This window comes from Spea bombifrons, chromosome 4 (assembly GCF_027358695.1).
Source record: "Spea bombifrons isolate aSpeBom1 chromosome 4, aSpeBom1.2.pri, whole genome shotgun sequence".
Taxonomy (NCBI): Eukaryota; Metazoa; Chordata; class Amphibia; order Anura; family Pelobatidae; genus Spea; species Spea bombifrons.
In genome coordinates this window covers 74,586,992-74,610,044 of record NC_071090.1, presented here as the reverse complement: position 1 = coordinate 74,610,044, position 23,053 = coordinate 74,586,992, and the positions used below count along the sequence as shown (strand labels likewise).

The 23,053-nt window shown below is 39.5% G+C and overlaps 1 protein-coding gene across 1 annotated transcript in view; it reads right to left on the bottom strand.

The window, feature by feature from the left end:
* Positions 1 to 1,784: 1,784 nt before the first annotated feature.
* The window catches only part of CSPG4 (chondroitin sulfate proteoglycan 4), a 38,013-nt gene continuing 16,744 nt past the window's right edge, over positions 1,785 to 23,053 (bottom strand). The window contains exons 4-10 of the mRNA XM_053464806.1: positions 17,768 to 18,235; positions 17,339 to 17,515; positions 8,137 to 8,332; positions 7,690 to 7,821; positions 7,191 to 7,357; positions 6,225 to 6,408; positions 1,785 to 4,514 (exon numbers count right to left, since the gene is read on the bottom strand). Of these exons, the coding sequence (XP_053320781.1) occupies positions 2,113 to 4,514; positions 6,225 to 6,408; positions 7,191 to 7,357; positions 7,690 to 7,821; positions 8,137 to 8,332; positions 17,339 to 17,515; positions 17,768 to 18,235 (3,726 nt within the window). The 3' untranslated portion in view covers positions 1,785 to 2,112. The remainder of the gene's footprint in view (positions 4,515 to 6,224; positions 6,409 to 7,190; positions 7,358 to 7,689; positions 7,822 to 8,136; positions 8,333 to 17,338; positions 17,516 to 17,767; positions 18,236 to 23,053) is intronic.

The following is a 23,053-nucleotide window of genomic DNA, read 5'->3' as shown; positions in this document are numbered from 1 at the left end:
CATTTGAGCATGGAATTCTGATGACAAGTACAACCACTTTAACGAGGTTTGGCAGGTTGTCGGATCCAGCTTTCATTAATAATGTTAACATTGGTGTTGAGGTCATTCTCTGATTCAGTACTGTTTGAAGGTGTGGACAAACACACGCATATTGTCCATTAAGGCCTTCAACTACACCAGATTTTGTCTCGAAAATCAAACTACCATTCTAAATATTGAACAGCTGTAGGAATTCTGATTCAATTTTCTTTGCTTGCAGATTAAATATTTTCTTTAAAGATTTCCCAAAAAATATCCAAAACAAGTTGTCTGCCTATCTTTGGATTGGTTTGCCTCTCACTGATGTCATGATGTTGGTACATGACAAAGAAGTTCTGACCATTAATGCATATGTTATGAACAATTGAATGCAGCATCCTTCTCCCTTCTGTTGACCAAAGAATAGGGGAAATGTTAGTTTGTCCAAGTTGAGTGAGAAAAAAAGTATTAAACTTATATTTTGGCATTCAAAAATGCAATCTTTTTGTATTTTATAAATATTTTAGTTTTTATTATCACTGTTGTCATTACTAAAGTCTAAATTACTAAACTGGTGGCTTATGATTGCACAAAATTGGGATTGTCCAACAAAAAAACAGGTAATTTGGCATGTATACTATAAGTAAAATTTTATTCCAGCTCTTCAACATTTGTATATTGTTATGTTTAGTGGTATACTTGGACACTTACTGAAATAAAGCTTTGGCTCCAACACACAAGTGCTGACTCGATGTGAGTAGTTTAGTGCAGCTCTGCGGCCTCCAGCAGCAAAAATGTAAGGCCCAGGGATGAGCTGTCAAGTGCCAACCAGGCAACCATCAGCAGTACTACTAGACTAGGGGTTGTGAGGGGAAGCTGTATAAATAATTTACCAGCTACAAAGCAGCTTCCATGTATTTGAGTCATTACTTCAATGGTTTAAAAGGGACTCTCTCCCTATGCGCTGTACGAGGATGACATTATATATATATGTCATACCTACCTTATGTTTTCATTACCATCCCATTATTGTATATAAATAGATTTTATTCATTTTTAGCTCTACAGACATCAAATGAGAATAACAGGTATATATATATAATTTTTTGTTTATTAACATTGTCAAACATGGAGTAGACATCATAGATTCCTGATGAAATGCAAATGGATTGCTATACAGAGTGCTTGTGACGCCTGCATTGGCATTTACAAATAACCCTGTAGATTATTGGAAGGGTGTACACATGATAGAGGTAAGGTAATCAAAATGGGGAAAAATAAATAATATGCCTCTAGAACTGGCAAAATCTATATATATATGTTTAGCAAGAACACCTCACCTAAAGTGTTGCACTCAAATTATTCGTACCTGAGTCAGCTGCCTAAATAAATAGGGGCTAGAAATTTGTGATGTGGTTGAGGAGTCTTTTGATCAAGGCTGTGATGAATTGGAACTGGATCTAGGAAGACATTGTAAGAATATGGTACAGTCATATGAAAATGAAAAGGAGGTAGACAGAAAATAGGACAGCTAAACAGAAAACAGATACAGAGATGTGAGATATGTTTGTTAAAATATGCTTTGTTTAAGAAAATAATCCAAGCAGAGGCCAAAAGCCAAGGCAAGGTCCAATCAAATATGGGAACCTGCTGTGAAAGCCAGGCATTGTCTGTTCAATTTTGTAAGCATTTCCTACTCCTCATAATCCTGCCGGACTGCCAGTACTGAGCGATCCAGCGCTAGGGGATATACTCTTTCACTTATATGCGGTACAGCATATATTTTATACAGAATACACATACAAATTGTTTACACTGATCCCTATGGTCAACGACATGGACAGCAGTAGATGCCTCAGTTCATCCTGCACTACAACTTTGTCATTTGGTCTATGTAGTCACATTTGACCCACAGTGCAAGATGATATGAGCATATTGAGTATCTTCCGGAATTCACAATACCCTTTTAAGTTAAAAAGGGACATGTCCATCTGTGGAATATTAGAATTTCACGGTTTGTTCTCCATCTTCAGAATTGTTGGGAGGAAGTCTCCCATGTTTCATGCCAACCAAAGAGGATGTGTCCATTGGGAGTTAGACCCAATATTGGCTTCTAGATTGTCCTTGTGTTCCTGATCCATTTCCAACCTCACATAAAGGGATACCTCTGTCTGGGTCGGTTGGCCGAAAGTTTTGCCTGTCACTGGCTCCATTCTCTGGTTTGGCAGAAGATGTAGCAGCTTTCTGCACATGATGCATGCCCATCTTTTTTCTTCGCAAAAGGTAAATTAGAAGTAAAAGACCAACTGCAACCAGAAAGAGGACTAGACAAATGGGAATTATAATGTTATACACATGAGCACCCATGAAACCAAGCAAAGCATCATCTTCCTCTGGTGTTGATGATGTTGGTACTGCTAGGCTCCATGAGCTGTTGAAAAGCAAACTTTGGGTTGTGTTGCTTGTGGAGCTCTCTGCATCAGAGAATCTCGAGGACACTTTTCTAAAATGTGTGGTAGTATAAGACAAGTTTGGACTTGTGCTCACTGTGTTTGTGACTGTTGCTGTATTTATTGTGTTAAAGGTGGTGGAGTCCACTTTTGTGATAGGATCTAAACTTCTTGTAGGTTCTAAATGTGTTGTTGTCAGTAGTTGTGTTGTAGGGTTGAAATGTGTGGTCGATTCCAAGGTTGCTGCAGGTTCTAATTGTTTGGTTGAGTCGATATTGGTTGTGGTTTTAAAATGTGTGGTTAATTTGAGAGGTGTTGTGGTTTCTAAATGTGTTGTTAATTGTGAAGTTGTTGGTTGTAAGTGTGTGGTGAATTCTATATATGTTTTGGGTTCTGAGTGTGTGGTTGATTGTATGTGGGTTGTGGGTTCTGAATGTATGTTTGATTGTGTATTTGTTGTGGTTGACTCTATATGTGTTATGGATTGTGAATATGTGCTTGATTCTGAATGTGTAGTTGATTGTATCCTTGTTGCAGCGATTAAATGCGTGGTTAAGTCTAGTTGTGTATTAGGTTCTAAGTTTTTGGTATCCATTGCTGTGGTAGATATCTGATGTATTGGATATGGAGTAGTTTTCAAAACCTCTAAGACTCTTAGCAAAGTTACTCTGTATGGGTAAGATGAGTTGTAGGCTATAGTGCTAAACCTCACAGTGATATTTGCAGGGGGCACCCTGTTTGCACGTAGTTCCATATGGATTCTATCACTTTGTATCTCTGTACCACTTTGTCCATCTTCCCATAGTTCCACTCCAATCAACCCTTTCTCTAGTTCTAACTGATTGAAAGAATCTGTGGTTTTGCCTTTTCCCTTGCCTTTCTTCTGAGGAAACCTCACCAACCTCCCTCCACGGGGTTGGCGAAGGACTCTGAATTCCGGCACACTTGCTGTACGCATGGCCAACTCACTTGCATCAACTGTCTCTCTTCCAAGTTTCACTGTACATCCTCTTGGCCACAGTTCTTGATCTCCTATCTTAGCCATTCCAGATACGCTAATTGCCACTAGACCAGCTACTTCCTCACCTCTATAGGACATGGCAAGAAACCTAAACTCATCATAGGAAGAAGAGAAGCTTGTAAACATATAAAATACATCTCCTTCCTTTAGCTGCTTCCAACTAAACTCTGTCACCGGCACATTCCCAGCAATTAACTGCCCATATGTTGGTTGCTTGGTAACCTTATACAAGACCTCCTGTGACATCCCTTCTACCACTGGTGGAACATGATCTATTGTCAACACTGATGTTCCCAGGGCTTGTGGGACCTCAAGAACAGCTTTATACACAGCAGGTACTTTCACTGGTACCATCATTATTGTAGGTGACTGATGCCCAACACTAAAAAGCATGGTACCAGAACTGGCAGTGCTGTTAGCCACAATGACAATGTTTAGTTTGGCAAGATCATCTTGTGTAAAATGTGAGATTGGCACCAACATGTTATCGTGTTTTGTCACAGTAATCCCTACTGGTAGATCAATAACAGTGTAAAGTATCTTATCTGGTGGGCTATACCTATCTTGTACAGATAAGTGAACTGGGGAGAGGGCAGCATGTGAGCCTGGTGCAACATTAAGGGATGAAGAAGGTGTTGACATTAGAGGGGGTTGGTTGGGGGTGGGGATGATGGTAATATTAAGGGTCTCTGTAATAATTATATTATCTACATCACTGGGTGGTTCATGAAATGCTTTTAACTTTGGCCATAGCCATGCTTTGAATTCAAAGGTGTCCTCCAGTATACCAGACCCAGTGTGGGAATAGAGAAGGCTTTCTTGCTCCAGGTGAAATTGCCAAAAATGTGGACGCACTGGGTCAAGGGGCGAACCCTGGATAGAAAGATGGCCTTGAGAAGGCAGTCTGGTGACCAGAAATACTACATCATGCGAGATACTGGAGATGCCACGATTTGCCAATAGGTTTGAAGCATCAAGTGTTGTACGTGAGATGGGGGAAGAGCCACCTTCTAGGACAGTGAGACCTGTAAATGGAGACAGATGTAGCATAGGTTATTTAATTTACATGGAGTGAAGTAATATACAGAAAGAGAAGAAGAGATACATATCAGTGCGAAGAGGGCAAGAAGGAAACTGAAAACAATTATAAATAAACATTCCCTCCATAAATATTTATATCCATAATATTTTTTTTCGATATAATTTGTACCATGCTTGAGGAGGCAATTTCTAGCATTCAAACGTGCTTAAATAAGCAGCAACCTCAGTCCACATACACTACTTGAAGTAGCTTCTTATCCTGATCTTATTGTGTGGCTGAACTGCATACACAACTAGGAATCCAGGTCTTCATGTATTGTCCAATGGTTGAACACGGAACAAAGATATTTTTATATACACATTTTGTATTAGTATTAATACATTAATTAAGTAGCAACTATATTATTTTTATATTCCTGTTATTAGTATTTTGTTATTATGACAACAAACATGTTATATTTCTTTAATCCAAAGAATGTGTCAAATAGAATTTGGTGGCATATGCTCCAATATATTCCAAAGTATTAATGGCTCACTCTAGTTAAGCAATTCACCCATTCATAGATTAATTTGTGTTTAACTAAGCAAACAAAGTTAATAGGTTGATGCCACAGAACCTTAACAAATTTGAGATTTTCACCAAGAATAGACAGCTGCTTCACAGCCTGTGCTACGGGGTGGTGTCTGTTTTGAAGCATGTCGTGTTTTAGCTCTCTTGTGTCACTACAGAGGAAAAATATCCATTGCTGTGGTAGATATCTGATGTATTGGATATGCAGTAGATTTCAAAACCTCTGTGACTCTTAGCAAAGTTACTCTGTATGGGTAAGATGAGTTGTAGGGTATAGTGCTAAACCTCACAGTGATATTTGCAGGGGGCACCGTATTTGCATGAAGTTCCATATGGATTCTATCACTTCGTATCTTTGTACCACTTTGTGTATTTTCCCATAGTTCCACTCCAATCAACCCTTTGTCTAGTTCTACCTGATTAAAAGAATCTGTGGTTTTGCCTTTCACCTTGCCTTTCTTCATGGGCACCCTGAGTGGTCTGCGGCTACGCAGCCCCATACGCAACAAACTGCGATGCCCTATGTGTTCTGACACATTTCTATCAGTACAAGCATTAACTTTTTCAGCAATTTGAGCTATAGTAGCTTGTCTGTTGGATTTGACCACAGGACCAGCCTTCACCCCCCACGCACATCAATGAGCCTTGGCCGCTCATGATCCTGCCACTGGTTCACCCATTTTCCTTCCTAGGACTACTTTTGATAGTTACTGACCACTGCAGAACACTCCACACGAGCTACAGATTTGGAGATGCTCTGACCCAGTCATCTAGCCATCATAATTTGGCTCTTGTCAAAGTCACTCAGATCCTTAGGCTTGCCTATTTTTCCAGCCTCCAACACATCAACTTTGAGGATGAGATTTTCACTTGCTGCCCAACATATTCCACTCACTGACAGGTACCATGATAAGATTATCAGTGTTATTCGCTTCACCTGTCAATGGTCATAATGTTATGGCTGATCGGCGTATCTCTGATTCTGCTTCAAGGGCAGTCCAGAAATGAAATGTGAGGCAAATTTCCCCTTCTGTTGTCAATATGGTATATACACTTATGTGTTTATATATATATATATTAAAAACTGGGACGCAACCAAACTGCATGAACCTAGTCCTCTCACCTGCGTTCTTCCAGAGGCGCGTCTGAAGGTGGGGACAGGGCCCCTGGAATGTCACAGTCACATTCAGGATGTAGCGCTGGGACACAACGTAAGAGGATGTCACATGGAATGAGATATAATCCTGCACTGTCCAAAATGGGGTGTCCAAAGCAACATGTTGATAATATATCAGATTTGCATCCACCTGAGAAAAACAGATATTCTCAGCAGGTTTCTTTAATACTAGAAAACAATACATAAATACTTGATAACAAAAATTCACATAACTGTATCAGCCAAAGAGGAAATTAAGTTGTTATATGAAGTTGATACTTTAATTGGGCCAGCATAGAAAAAATATGTAAAGCTTTAGAGACCTTAAAATTATAAAATGGTTGTAGGTACTGTACTAAATTAATTCACAGAGATGTGATGTCCTGTGAATCGAGTGATGTAACTACTGCGACAGGGCCGGTCTCTCCGGGGGGCCCGGGTGATCCCTGTGAGCACTTGTTCCTGTCTCCTCGTCCCCATTCAAATTTGTTAAAAAAACAGACAAGCTGTTTGGGGCACCGACGAGCTGGGGCAAAGAAGACACAGGCAAGCAGTTTGGGGTAAGGATGGCACTGATAAGCTGCTTGGGGCAAAGGTTTCTCTGTTGGCATGTTGCTCGGTGATGTTGAGGGCCCCAGGGGAATTTGTGCAGCTATAGAACAAACACTGCTCTCAGCAGCTCCAAAATCCAATGGGAAGAAAAGAATCCAAATGCACACAGGATAATGTGCAATTCTGAAGCACTCGCCTATTTATTGCATAATGATCAAGATTTTGCTCCCATGCAATAACACATTGCACATTATGCTGTTTGTACTTGGATTATTTTCTTTTTTCCTTATCAGTAATGAACTGAAAGAAAGCATCTGGGATACAAAGAAAAGAGATCTCTGCGATCCTAAAAGTTCATAAAACTAGGATCTGGATACTTACCTCTGACTGGGTAAAGTTAGTTATTGCTGTCTCTTCTCCATTTTTCAATCGTGTAACCTGACCAAACTGAAAAGGTGTCTCTATGTGATAAACCAGTTCAGGGGGTGGGTCCTTTCTCTCGTTTGTTACTGCCATCAGATGCTGGCTAGTTATTGGCTTAAAGGATTCTGGAAATGAGAAAGTAGATGAAGTTTAGGGGTTAACATTATCATGTTTTTGGGTTTTTTACAAATCTAGTCTAAGAACAAAAAACAAAACAAGAAAAAAATAAAGGGAAAAGATATTTGAGACAATGTAAAACAAAATGTTTCCAAAGTCAAAACTTGTGTCAAAAAGAATAAAACCAGAATTAATCCATTGTAAATAGTGGTATATACCATATTCTTCAAAAACAATGACTTAAAATATCATTAACTACATGTCGACAGAAATGCTTTTAAGTCGCAAAAGCATAAAGAGCATTAAACCACATTAACCATAGAACTAGAGGTTTACTCACGTGGACAAACAATGAGGTTCTGTATGGACTTCATAGTGATCGTAAAAGGTATGGCATGGATTTGGAAAAAAATCCTCAAAGATTGATGCTCTCCATCGGAGACTGTGAAGAAGAATCCCCCATCCAAAGGACCTGAGAGAGACATAAAGCTGGCTCAATTCACTAATGTCTTACTCATGCATTATCTGTCTTTCACTGATCTGACCCTTCACTGATCTTCCTCTCAGCTTCTTCTGGAATAGTTGTTCTTTCATCTAATTGTATCCACTCTTATTTCACCTGTGTTTTTCATTGAGGTCCTGTATTCCACACATTTGCTTAAAGCACCAGTCCTTTATTTATTCCCTCTTTTCTATCAATCCCCTGGTATGACTCCCTCTCATCAAACTTTTATCTCACACCTAACAGTAAGTCATTGGTGCAATGTTTTGAGCATCGATACCTCACCTTTATGTTGAAATTGCAACAATCCTTGGTCCACCTGTTTCTGTGTGAAGCTCAAAACCCCACCACTGGATCCTTTTAGCACTAACTGCCCATTTGTTGGGGGCAGAATGGAGTACACCAGCTCTTCTGGGAGAGAGTCCGCATCGATAGTTTGCAGGACCTGGGCATCAATGTTCACTGTATCTTCTTCCAATATCTAATATGAAAGAAGCAACATAATTACGATCATCAAAGCACTGAAAATGTATCATAATTATACAATACAATACAATTTATAATTTCTATTTTCCTACCATCTCTCCTCTTTCTTACTATCTCTCTCCCCACTTCTTACCTCTCTTAATTCCTGTAGGGACAGTGCAAGGTCTGTTTCTACAAACCTCCGTTTCTGTGCTCCATCATGGTGTGGGCAGGTTCTGTGCTGAGTGCCGGGAAACAACATCATATCACAGAGCTCAGCATCAATGGCTGGCACGCTTTGTGAGGGGGCGCTGAAACAGAGGTCTGTATGAACAGACCCCACTCTCCCTTTATTTTGGGTCGATTTAAAATGTGAAACGGTCATTTGGCACCTTGGCTGTTTGCCACTGCAGAGGCCGTAGCATGCCCATTGTGGCAGACATGCCATGCGTTTGCCGTCGCTGGTTTAGGGTGATGCTTAACGTTATATAACATAACATACGCATCATTTGGTTAAAACAAGGAAATAAGAAAACAGGTTGTTCGGGTACTGCTTATTGTTCCCTCCTTATTGTCCCCTCTCTGTTGTCTCTCCTCTCTCCAGATACTCATGTTCCCTTATTAGTTTGCGAACAGGATCACATTGCATCTGTAACAGGTGTATTAATGTTGGGAGTGGACCAGTGAGCCAGGTGTCAAGTTATAAACATGCAGCAAGCTAGAATGAGAAAAGAAGATGCATTAAAATATGAAGTGGTATGAAGGAGGTTGAAAGTAAAAGCTTTAACTAATAATTTGATCTGTCAAACTGTCATGCTTCATTCATACCTCTCAATGTCTGACTACCACCATGTACATGAAGTTGTCAGACCTAGATACATAGAGTTTGACAGCAGCCCATCTAGTCTGCTAATTTTTCCTGATGTAAAGACTCAGACCATAATCAGTCCTTGGTCTTGTCTTGGCTTCAGGATAGCTTTATGCCGATAGCTTTAATACCTCACTGTATTATCCCCCCTACCACTTCTGCTTGGATGCTGTTCCATTTCTCTAACACCCCCTCAATAAAGAAAAACTTCCTTACATTATCTCTAAGCCTCTGAACCCTCTAGTTTAAGATTACAACCTCTTGTTCTAGCATGTTCCTCAATTGTACTAAACGTCTATTTTGTACTTTGTTTAATCCCTCCAAGTACTTAAATGTTTTTCTCACATCTCCCGTCTCTCTTCTTTTCTCCAAGTTATATGTATCTAAATATATTCCCCATCATTTTTATCATGCAAACCATTCAATATTTTAGCCCTCCTTTGAACTAAAATATCACTATCCTTGTGAAGATGGGGTCTCCAGAACAGTACATAATGCTCCAGGTAAGGCCTGACCAGAGAACTGTAAACCACCTCCTTCGCCTAACCTCTAGCACCTAACCATACAATCCAACACCCTGTTTGATTTCTATCATTGTATTGCCCGTCTACCTCCCGGTCATCACTTCATCGGGTTACTGACCTCCAGTCTCTGGTACAGGCTAATCCTGATGCGGTACCGGAGAGGAGGCAGATCATCTGGCATATTGCCTCAGGAAAAGGCAAAATCACCAAGCTGAAATTATGTTTTGTGGTTGTATAGACAACAGTCAAATATCACATGTATATTGTATATATTTATATGTTTTTCCTTTACCTTTTAGTAATATATATATATATATATATATATATATATATATATATATATATAATTATATATATTTTTACACTGCATGGTTCTACTTTGTCTTGTTTTGTTAAATATTGTTCATATGATAATTTATAACTTAGCAGATCATGTCTTTTAGTAGCTGTTACGGAAAGCTTTATACACAGCTATGTATATTTAGGTCTAGATTCATTAGAGATCATGCCAAGACATGTGAGAATTGTTTTGGGATCCATTGGGTTAAGGCTGTGTCGAGTTTTGGGTATTACAAAAGCCTTGATCTGGTGGAAGCTCATCCTGGGGAGAAGATAGGGGACTGATCTCCCCAACCAGGAAGAACTATCACTACTGGCTCCATGTGGACAGATTTTATGTAACAGTGCTCATGCTGAAAGGATTTAAATATCCTAACAGATGTGTGGTCATTCCCTTCTGGCAGTGTCATCAGTTATACCACAAGCAGATCCATCTGGGTCTGTACAGACACCATAGTGGATTCTGATGACTCCCTTCCACTGATCACCTATACTGTGATCAGGAAAGCAATGCTGCCAAAAAAGCATAAAGTAAAATGATGTTATCATAATACCACCTGGTGGTTCATTTTACGTATTGTTATTTATTAATATTTTAGCTCTTTGCAATTTCTTTCATACTGTATCTTTCTTATGAATTTGTGCCCAAAATTGAACATCATTTTATTAGTGAGGCCAAATAATGCTCTGTGCAAAGACACAATCACATTTTCAGTTTCAATGACAAGAAAGATCCCTGGGGTCTACAAAGGTCTCTAATCAAATTCTCTTTGATAGGGAGGAGCACAAAATAGAGAAATGTATTTAAAAATTTAAAACTCAGAAAATTTAAAAGGAGAATCTTGGAGCCAAAGTATCATCACCAATATACATAAAAATTAAATAAAAAAAAACCTTACTTCCAACCAATTTAAAAGTAATTAAAACACCTGTGCATGTGATATTACTGTACTTGAGTGATATTACTGAGCCGACGATTGGCACTTTTTCATCGGTTGCACCTACACCATGCGAGAAATCCAAAGCAAAATATCAAAGCCTGTGCACGGCTTAGAAAAGCATGATGGGGAAATGGATACATGAAAAATGATGGAATGACCTTGTAAAAGCTGTGAAGTTGTCGAGAGACATGGTGCTTGAATCAATTCAATGGTCTACACAATGAAGATCTCACACTAAGCAATTCAATTCCTAGTTATTGTCACTGCAGAGGCCTTTATATTTGCTGTTGTTGTCTCATTACTCCTGCGCTAAAAGGTCTTGCCAGCAAGAGGTTAAACTTCACCGACTTGTGAATTCCAGTATTGTTATATTTCATATATTTCGGTTTATGGCCTTTTCCTCTTCTGAGGCTCAATACTGAATGAAAGGCAGTTATTTTTCTTTGAAGCTGGTTTTATGATTACAAAAGGGAACTTCAAGCTTCAGCACATGAAATCTATTTACTTCTGCCCTTAATTTATTTTCAACAGCTGTAAATCTCTGTTCAGATGCGTATTTTAATACGACATGAAGAAAAATCTGAAATCACCGGGTTTACAAAAGCGTATTGAAATCACACTATGATGTAAAAGGGTACTTTATACATATTTATTATTGTCATAACGTGGGCATATGTTTTAATATTTCTCTTTAAATAGGAAGCCTCACAAATGCACTTCATCCTGAAATGATATTAATTTATATGCCTACCTATAGATAATGGTATTATTAACAGCATATTAGTGTAATTTAGCACCTTCTCTGAGTTAAGTACTGGGAGCCAGGTTAGGAAAACTATGAATATAATTCACATACAAAATTCGATTCCAATAACGTATTGACTACAAAACCACCTAATAAATTCAGGGGGTTGCCACTAACCACAATAATTCCTGGTCTCAAATGCATCACCAGTTATTCTTCAGTATGGGCTTTTCATGATAGAAGACGGAATATAAATTTAATGTGGTTTTGTCACCAAAAATAAATTTGCAATTAAAGAGCATAAAAAGCTGACTATACAGTATGTCACTGTCTACTACTCATGTTGTGGTAACATATTGTAATGTAATGCCAACAAAGCCATTATATACCACAAACAATGTCACTGTGTAATTGAATTATACAGAATGCAGAACTCATAATAACAAGTGGTGCTTGATAATGCAAATGTACATAATAGGGAATAATCACTACAATTCAAATTACATTTTAACTTTTATCATTATATTATTTTATGATTGGCCATTCTCCTTAGGACAGAGAATGAGTTTGTTTTTTTTTTCACTACAGGCAGATTTGTCTTTGGTTTCACATCTCCAACTTTACTAGTCATCATGAAGGATTAACACCTGCAAAGTCCTCCAGCAAGAAGGGCTGTTAAAACACATATCTCCTTTCAACTCTCCATTTAGTGAATTGACTCCTATGACTTTATGGGAAGTATCTCAGTGGCTCTGCTAGTGTTATCCCAAACACCAATATTCCCATTCCCCATCATTTTCAGAGAGCATGTCCTGGTAAATATAGTTCTTAGAGCTGTTTCAACATTCTTGACCAATGTAACTGATTGTAGACATTGTAAAATATTGTAGCTGGGTAGTCGCAAATCACATACTATTGTGATACAAAATGAAGCTCCATCCAGTGACACATATACTCTCACTATCCAATTATTTACTGCTTAGTATATCTTCCTGTAGATGTTTGAAGCCTGTGTCATGATGGATGGGAGTTTCTACTAAAAATTCTTGCGACACATTTACCTGTCTAGACAAGCAGGCTGAGAATGACTCTTTGACAAAGAGGTGATGCAACACAATGCTCTTGAGCCCAAAGGGTTAAGACACGCATTGGTTATATTCCCATGATTCCGTTTGGCAAAGCATAGTGTACATTTCTACTAAAGCCTGTCCTTTACTGCCCTCTTGTGGCCATACAAATGTACAGAACTGATACTAGCTAATGTTAATGTGATTTAGGGCCTGGTTTTGGATATATGAAGCCTAAAGCTTTGCATGGCTTTTCAGCCACAAGGAGTGAAATGTTAATGGACATACCAACCACCATATGCACTTTATTGCATAGTATAGCTACGTGGTCCCTTTACATTTTCATGGTGTTCCCTCTCGCAAATCCACGGAGGAAATGCTGCAGAATCTCTGCATATGTATTTGCCCCTTTACCTGCGACCCTCAGCTATTTTTGGTTGATAGACTTATGCCAGTCAGCTCCAGCATTGGCTTGGCAAATGCTGCAGGCGGGTATGTGTTCAGACCACCAATTGGCTACTGCAAACAGCGAATCAGCTGCAGATTCTACCTTGGGTAATGTGCATTATTAATTTATTTATTTGTTTGTTTTTGAAGAATCCATATGAAAGTACTCACAAATGTCAGTGGGTAGTCCTGGCCGGGTCCCTCAAAGGTAGGCTCTGTATAACTGAATGGGTACGAACCTGAATCTAGTCCCAAAGAGGAAAGAGCGGAGGACCGAAGTGAAGTCTGAGTTATTTCGAGAGCAACCTTGACTTTAACTAGGAGGAGGTAGGTGGATTAGCTTTCTGACATATTAGAAAGTAGCAAGGTGATGATAAGATGCATTAAAGAAAGTGAATACCTATCATACTAGTTTTCACATGACACAGGTGGATGAAACAACGTCTCATGGTTTACGCTGGTAAATCTGTGATCGGGTCAGAATAGCCTAAAAAAAGAGCTGTTGAAAATACTTGGCTGACTTGAGCAACTTGGACGTCTGTGCAGAATGGAACTAGTAAATAAGGAAGATGTAAAAATGTTACTTATTCAATAGGTCAATCATTAACTTTTAAAATAAACAGTAAGTTGAAGAGATAGGGGAGTTTCCTTGGTCAAAATGAGGCCCAGATCAAACCTAACCCCAGTTGCACCTAAGGAGAGAAACTGCTAAGGAAGAATCAATGGTATGAGGTCTCTGCTGGTGGCTGCACAGACCACTATCGTGTCCTACAGACCTTTAGTCCCCAATGGATTCTAAATGGCCCAAGGGACACCTGCTGTGGAGCCCTAAGGCAAACGTGGCCACTGGGCCAAACCATGTTTTTTCCCCAAAATAATGTGTATTACTGAGCAGTTTGAAAGCCCACAAGCTCTAACTGAAAAAAAGCCAAAGGCAATCTTGCTGCTATATGCAAAGCAACCTGGTCACCCAGTCTCCTGTGCCTCACAGCATAGGATTTGTAAACAGAGAATAAACACATAAAATTGATGGAAGGGTTGTGCATTCACTTCTGATGATGTCAAAATAATCTCCTTGCTTCAGAAAGTATATGACAGAGCTAAAATGTAAGGCTCCCTTACAACATGCCGAAGCACTTTTTGGAGCTGCAATTTGTCATAAATATTAGGGAAGTGGCGAAATTAAACTGTCAAACAGCTAACACAGCTAACAGCTAACACAAACCATTCTGATAAGGAAAAATAATGGTCTAATATGTTATGAGCAATACATTTTTTCTTTGATAGAATAACAAGCTTGCCAGGGACAGGATGATAAGGGAGGGGCAGAGGGACTTTCTCCTCTTGAGTGCTCTGCCGTTGGAAATGTGGGTCACAGGCAGCAGGTTTTGTTGCATGTTATTCCACATGCTGCCACAGCATAAATCGTTAGCTCACTTGCTACAACAACATGCTTGGTGAGTGACGCTGTGCATTTGGCAGGGCTGCAAAGTGCGTGTTGACGTGATCAGAGCCCAAAATGTGTTTTTGGCTGATCGCTTTTTGGGGACAATTTTCGTACTTTCACTATGTCAGCAGACCCCCCGCCCTGAAAGCTTCCTGTAGGCACCTGTACCCTGCTTGAACAAACAATAGCACTAAGACGCATGAAGCTTTACAGAAACAGCAAAGGTTAAGGGTTTGATTATGTAATTCGAGCAACCAAGAAATATACTTTCCAAAAAATATTTTCCCACTATTAAATTACCAACTAAACATACATAATGCACAGAGAAAGAAGAGTAACAGAATGGGGACCCTACACAATCCCATGTCATAGGCATGGAAAAAAAACATAGTAGATACCTGCAATACACCTCCAGTGGAAGTAGTACAAGTAAACACAATGAAGGAATTCAGGAAGGTTTGGAATATGCCCAAAGCTATACTAAATAATGAAGTCAAACATGATTAAAAAAGGGCAGACCAAATCGGCCAATTGTTTTTTTCTGCCATAACTGTCTATGTTAAATCTGCTCTGTTACTAATGGTGTTCCAATACTTTAATGCTTTGTGTTTCTAAAATTAGGTCATATTGCAGTAAGTAGAAGAAGCCTTATAATGAGGTTTCTTTATACTGGGTAGGACCACGTGAGTGCTTCCTTATGATGGTGTTCTTTAATGTCTTAATCCTTGTACTAAATAAAAAGGAACATGTGAACGAGTAGCTTTATTAATAAAGAACATATTGTTCCTAAAATGTGTAGCAATGGCTCCTCCGCATTATGTCTAAATTGGCCTGGAGGGGAAGTATACACTAGATGCGCTCTCCTCATTTCTATGCTTTGCAGTTTTACAATTATTTCTGATCTTTGACCAGTAGGTTGACGATTTATAAGGGTATATCAGAGAGAAGGAGTGATCCACAATTTCATATCTTAATCCCAACTCTCTCTTGATCTTGATGCACCTTTTTAAACACTATGGAGTAGCAAAAGGTTGGAGATCCCCAAAATAGAGGTTAGCAGAGAATAACATGGGCTGTAGTCCAATAACAGCTGAAAAGTTATGATTGCAACATATAGGCAAGTATGGTAACATTGGTCAAGGAAAAGGTGTCAGATCTAATTTCTTTGAAGGGGATTTCTCACATTAAAGGCTTGAAAAAATATAAAGAAATAAATCCAAGTCATCTTACTTTATAACTGTGCTTCACATATACAATGTAATGTTGGAGCATCTGTAATGTATGCCAGCGTTATCATTTTTTATAATGATCTATATATTTACTACTCAGAATTTGTTCAGAATGATTGGACTAAACTTTCAGGTGCGACTTTTTCTCATGGTAGATTGACTTAACTGTGCCATATTTTGGGCTGAATATAACTTTGGTAATTAACCATAGAGTGATGCAGAAAAGTGTGATAAATTTCACTTAAGCCTTCTTGGTTGTACTATGACCATGACTGATTTCACTTAGGGCAAGTGATGCAGAGAGTCAATTTTTGCATATTCTTGTTTTCTTTCACTTTCTGTATTGTACGTGAATACTTCCACATATTGTGGTTTTGTGTGTTTGGTTGCATGGTTACTCATCATTATTAAAAACAAGATAAAAATAGAAGTTTCCACTCAATGGGGGATGAATTTGCATTATTGTCAAATTACCCATCTTAAGTTCTGCATAAATGTGTTGAAATAAATAAATCAAAGGACATCTGGACTATGTGCAAGATTTAGAAATGCCATTATTAAATACAGTATATCTGCTTATAAGGCTCTATGATGGTATTTGAAAAAATCCACAAGAGGACCTACATTCACACACAAATAGTATATATATATATATATATATATATATATATATATATATATATATATATATATATATATATATATATATATATATATGTTGGAATCAAGTTGTGATTTTGGCATTACTGCCTCTAAGTTCAGTATAGCTGAGTAAAATTATTGTACTCTTCAGTATTTTTGCAGGTAATTTAAAGATGTATCTTGAACTTCCTGCTGAATCTGTTAGCAATTCATACAAAAAATAAATTGCAACTTAAGTAAATATATAGCCCAAGGAAATACATTTTAATAAGTCATTTGGCCCCTCCTCCATTGTGGCAGCAACATTGAGCCTCATACAAAAGAAATACTAAAATTGAGAATGATTTATTTGCATATGTGGCTGGATAGTCACATCACTACGATCTGGTGCACAATACATATTTAACTGGAAATTTGCTAGTACAATCCTTTGGGCAGATGATCTTTACTGAAGGAGAAGTGTTCAGAGTTCAGTACTTAAAAGAGAGAAGCAAATCTCCATCTAAGAATAGATGTTCTTAAAAAGTGCTAATATGTAAAAAATAAAATAGCTAGTATATCAGTGAGTGGCAAAATGGTTCTTTTAACTATTTTTATTTAGTACAGTTTATAACTGATTATGAATAATGTTCCTTCTATAGGAAGTTACACAGCAGAAGAGGTGGACCCATCATAAAAGAAAGCTCTGAGATTATGTTCTAGTAATTATCTTTATATGTGACATGGTGCTGCATGTTCATTTGTGTGGCACAGTACAAGGAGCTTGTCCTTACCTCGAGGCCTCTGTTGGTGACCACATGTGGGCGCTCATCATTTACTGCCTGTACCGTCACATTGATAGTAACCGGTTGACTCTGATGGTTGATATCTGTAGCGTTTACCACAACGGTGAAATTGTCACTCAGGGTCTCACTGCCGTCATGTTCATAAAATACCCTCCCCTGATCCAGCTACAAAAAATGAATAGAAGTTACATGTACACATGATTTAAAATGTTGCATAACAAATTACTAAAATTCCTTAATCATAAGTCACCCGGTTACCTCAAGAAATAATTATATATTTTGCCATTAAAGAAGAATTGAATCCAAAAGACATGTTTTACCCAAGATTGACTTGGTTTTGTTATAGTTTCACTCATTTAGCCTGTAGGGTGTTATTAGTATAACGACTCTGCTATGATGGACTATAGCTGTCCTTACCTCATTCCAGCTGAATGTCCTCAGGTCTTCCTTGTCTGCATTCACTATACGTCCTCTGCTAGGAGCGAACATGATAATAAATTCCAGATGGAGTCCCAGAAAATACTCACTGGATACCTGTAGGATGCCGGTGGTTAGTGTAGCTATATCTCCCTCTTTTACCTTAAGCTCGGTTACCTCCAGTGGAATGTAGAACGGGAGAATTTCTATGAGAACCACGATTTCCAGAGATGTCTCACCACCTACAGTCACCTCTAGGGTCATACGATCAGGAAGCATTTCTGAAGCTGAATGTAGGTACATGATTCTGCCCTGGTTAATATCATCCTGGGTGAATGTCTGGACAGAGTCTAAACTTGCTGAGCCATCAGAAGACGGCTCAGTACTAACAGCCACCAAGTATCCGAAAGCTGGAGGGTCTGTAAGAGTGTAAATGACTTTGTGTGGGAATGTATCCTCAGCAGAGACCTGTGAACAAAACAAAGTTTTAACTGGGAAATGTATAGATATTTTTCATAACTATCATATTTTAGAAGGATGTGCTGGGTCAGGTGACGGTCTTTTTACATGTTTTTGCATGGTTGTATTTAATATATATGTATAGTTTGCAGATAGCTGAAACAGTAGGCGGCATACACAACACATAGTATTTCTGGGAACTTTCCTAACCATGAGAACCTCCAAATAATTGACTAACAGGTAATGACTTAAAAATCAATGTAATGAGCATCCAGTTACGAGAGCAAAGCTGACATAATACTGGGCTTTATGAAAGCTCTAAATTGCAGGGACTTCAAGTTATACTTTCTTTAGTGAATATTCGACTTAATTCAAAGTTTTCTAAAGGCTAATTTGATAAACAGCAGGAAAGCTTATGTCAATATATATTCTGGAATATTGTAAATCTGTCAGACCTGCCTGCTTTTGTGCATGCCTCTCTGCAGCTGCTTGTATCCGAAATAAACTTTTATACATTCAAAGAAGTCTGGTGGTCATCACAACTTCTGATTTCCACAACATAACATTCTATCAGTGTAGAAAACTGAGAAGCTCAAGAGTGCATACCTGCCAACCAGTGGCGTCGCTACAGGGCGGCAATTGCCCCCCCAGGTTAATCCTTGCCCCCCCGTTGCCCCCCTACCGAATTTGGAATAAAGTCGCAATGCGACTTTAAATCCTGTCTCTTTTTAAATTATTTTTTATTTATTTTTTTAATGTGGAGGAGAGAGAGGGTGCGGCCCACGTAAGATCGGCAGCCAGGGCAACTGATCTTACTTGGGCCGCATCTCGGGCCCTGCTACTTACCTGTGGGAGGGTCTTCTGTACTGCATAGAGGAAGCGGAAGCTAGCAGAGAACGCAGAGGGAGGCCGTGCCCCCTGCTGAAGTCTGTGAGCGGCATCGAGGAGCTGCAGTGCAGGTAAGGGGGTGGGGAGGGTGTTTGAATGAGTATGGGTGATTGAGGGAATGAATCTGTGAATGAATGAGTATGTGTGTGTGTGTGATAGCATGGATGTGTAAGTGCTGGAACCTAGGCATGATGGGACTGTGATTGCTGTTAGCAATCACACTCCTATCATGCCAAGTCAGCCAGTACATGCTGAAACCTAGCTAGCTGCCCCCCTTGTGTATTGATGCTGCCAGCAGTATGGGGTCTGCACATCACTTACAGCCACCCTGTACCAGTATGTACTGGCTGACTTGGCATGATAGGAGTGTGATTGCTAACAGCAATCACAGTCCCATCATGCCTAGGTTCCAGCATTTACTGGTTGGATGTGTAAGTGCTGGAACCTAGGCATGATGGGACTTTGATTGCTGTTAGCAATCACACTCCTATCATGCCAAGTCAGCCAGTACAAGCTGAAACCTTGCTAGCTGCCTCCTTGTGTATTGATGCTGCCAGCAGTATGGGGTCTGCACATCACTTACAGCCACCCTGTAGTGGCTGGCTTGGCATGACAGGAGTGTGATTGCTAACAGCAATCACAGTCCCATCATGCCTAGGTTCCAGCATTTACTGGTTGGATGTGTAAGTGCTGGAACCTAGGCATAATGGGACTTTGATAGCTGTTAGCAATCACACTCCTATCATGCCAAGTCAGCCAGTACATGCTGAAACCTAGCTAGCTGCCCCCTTGTGTATTGATGCTGCCAGCAGTATGTGGTCTACACATCACTTACAGCCACCCTGTACCATCATGTACTGGCTGACCTGGCATGATAGGAGTGTGATTGCTAACAGCAATCACAGCAAGCACAGTCCCATCTTGCCTAGGTACCAGCATTTACTGGTTGCCTGGGTATAATAGGAGTGTGATTGCTGTGTGGGCAGTGTGGACGCAACCTGTGATCTATTCCTGTAATTTAGGGGGTTTTAAATATACCTTTTAATGACGTGTTTTTATGTGAATTCCAGTTGATCTATACCTGCAAAGCTGGGTTTTTGCGTTATTCTGTAGAGCCATATCTATATATTTCCATACATTATTTATGTATACCTGCAAATACAGTGTTTGTATGTCTTATTCAGTTGATTAATACCTGCAATGCTGTTTCCATGTATTTATTTGATCTATACCTGCAATGCTACGTTTCATATACTATTGTATACCTGCAAATACAGGATTTGTATGTCTGATTCTGTTTATTTGATATATACCTTCAGTGCTGAGATCACAAGTGAATATCAGTTGATCTATACATGTAAAGCTTGGTTTGTGTGTTAATGTGTTGATCTATACCTGCTATCGGCAACTGGGGCTAATATTAATATATATATGGGCAGCAGGGGCATCAATACACAAGGGGCAAAAACACTAAGGGGGGTATAAACGACAATGCAGTGTGAAAAATCCATCCTGATGTAGACGTCTGTGACGTAGATTGTGTCCTGCTGTTTGTGTGTTTTTGGTTATCAGTGTAGCAGAGCCTGTCCTCGGGTGTGTGTGTATAGGTGTTGGTGTGGCAGAGCCTGTGCTGGTGTGTGTTTGGGTGTTGGTGTGGCAGAGCCTGTCCTGGTGTGTGTGTTCAGTTGTCAGTGTGGCAGAGCCTGTCCTAGGATGTGTGTTTGGGTGTCAGTGTGTCAGAGCCTGTCCTGGTGTGTGTGTGTGTTTGGATGTGGGTGTGGCAGAGCCTGTCCTGATGTGTGTGGGTGTCTGTGTGGCAGAGCCTGTCCTGGTGTGTGTTTGGTTGTCGGTGTGGCAGAGCCTGTCCTGATGTGTGTGTCTGGGTGTTGGTGTGACAGAGCCTGTGTTGGTGTGTGTGTTTGGTCATCTGTTTCCTGGCACTTAACTTACAGCAGGAATTATTTAATTTATATTTATCCAGAGATAAAATGCCCTCCTGAAGTTGTAGTGACTTCAGGGGACAAAACGTTCAAGGCCCTGAAATCATTTAGTGGAAAAGTTATTTATTGTGTTATAATATGTATTTCAAGGATTAGTTGCACTCAATTGTGGCTTCAGGCTTCCCATGTTGAATGATCAAGTATTGTTTTAGCCCAATAACAAAAGTATAATTCCATAGCACATTACTTTTGGAAATTATCTATGCCCCCCCCCCCAGTTTGAATGTGGTATCTTGTGTGCCCCACCTATATATTGTTTCTAGAGTCACCACTGCTGCCAACAGTCACGTTGTTTTGGGTCCTGTCAAATTCGGGTTTGTCATACTATGATAAAATACTGCCTATGCACAATTCATTGCACTGTGCACAGGCAGCATTGTGTTCAAGCTTTGTACATCTGAGAGACACGCACAGCCTGGACTGTAGTAAATAAGCAACAGACATCCTGGAACAGAAGGGGGTGGAGCCTAAAGTAGGTGGAGTCATATAATGCCACACAACACCACCTACTTTAGGCCCCACCGCCTCCATGTCCCAGGACACCTGAAGCAAAAATTGGCAAGTATGAGAGTGCGACCCTAAGAATCTCTCCATCAGGATGGTTTTTAACGTAAAATGGCTTCCTGGGACAAAGTACAAAACAGATATATCCCCCATTATTTTGAGGGGCCATATTATTGTACATAATGCGCCATTACTCAATGCATACACACGCACTGGGATAAAATGCACAGGGTGCATATGTGCTGTTGCCTCACTAGGTGGAAACAAATGGACTTACTTACCTAGAAGTTACCAGCGTTTACGTCTTTTAAATTTGTATAAACTTCGTATTGAAAGTTTGTTTGCCTCCACTTTGTGAGGTAACTCCGTGCTAATTGCACATTGTGATAGTATTCATTCTTTAAGAGGGACAGTCCTCTAGGAGCTCAGAATGTTTTCTGTCTGTACATAACTTAAGTATATTTATATAAACAGAAAACGTGTTTAGACATTAAACTGTAAATAAAGTATGTCATATTTTTCTATATGCCTTACTCAATTACACACACACACACATATATCTTTTTATAGCCTAGGCCAGGCATGTCCAAACTTTTTTCGAAGAGTGCCAGATTTGATGAAGTGAACATGTGCGAGGGCCGACCATTTTGTCTGACATTCTTTGAACCATTAAAATTAAATGCACATTTAATTGGGCAACTTATCTGTGGGGCCTTATCAGTCTGGAACGCTGGCCGCAATTAGCCCGCGGGCCGGACTTTGGACATGCATCTTTTTTGTAGAGCAACAATTCTTTTTTTTTTTTCAGATCCTCAGAGAGTTCTTTGCCATGAGGTGTCATGTTGGACTTCCAGTGACCAGTATGAGAGAGTGTGAGAGCGAAAACACCAAATTTAACACACCTGTTCCACATTCACACCTGAGACCTTATAACACTAACGAGTCACATGACACCGGGGAGGGGAAATGGCTAATTGGGCCCATTTTGGACATTTCCACTTAGGGTGTATTTTTGTTGCCAAGGTATTAGACATTAATGGCTGTGTGTTGAGTTATTTTGAGGGGACAGCAAATTTACACTGTTATACAGACTGTACACTCACTACTTTACGTTGTAGCAGAGTGTCATTTCCTCAGTGTTATCACATGAAAATAAAATATTTGCAAAAATGTGAGGGGTGTACTCACTTTTGTGAGATACTGTATATACCTCTATCTATCTATCTATCTATCTATCTATCTATCTATCTATCTATCTATCTATCTATCTATCTATTTATATATATATAGGAAGGGTTAAAACAAAAGGTCTGATTTTTAACTGCCCCACACCGTCTTTACCCCGTTGTCTGCTAGTTTCAGGAAAACTAAGCCCTCATTGGGTGATGGACAAGGTTATTTCCACTCTGCGCTTTGCAGCGCCCTTATGCTGGGA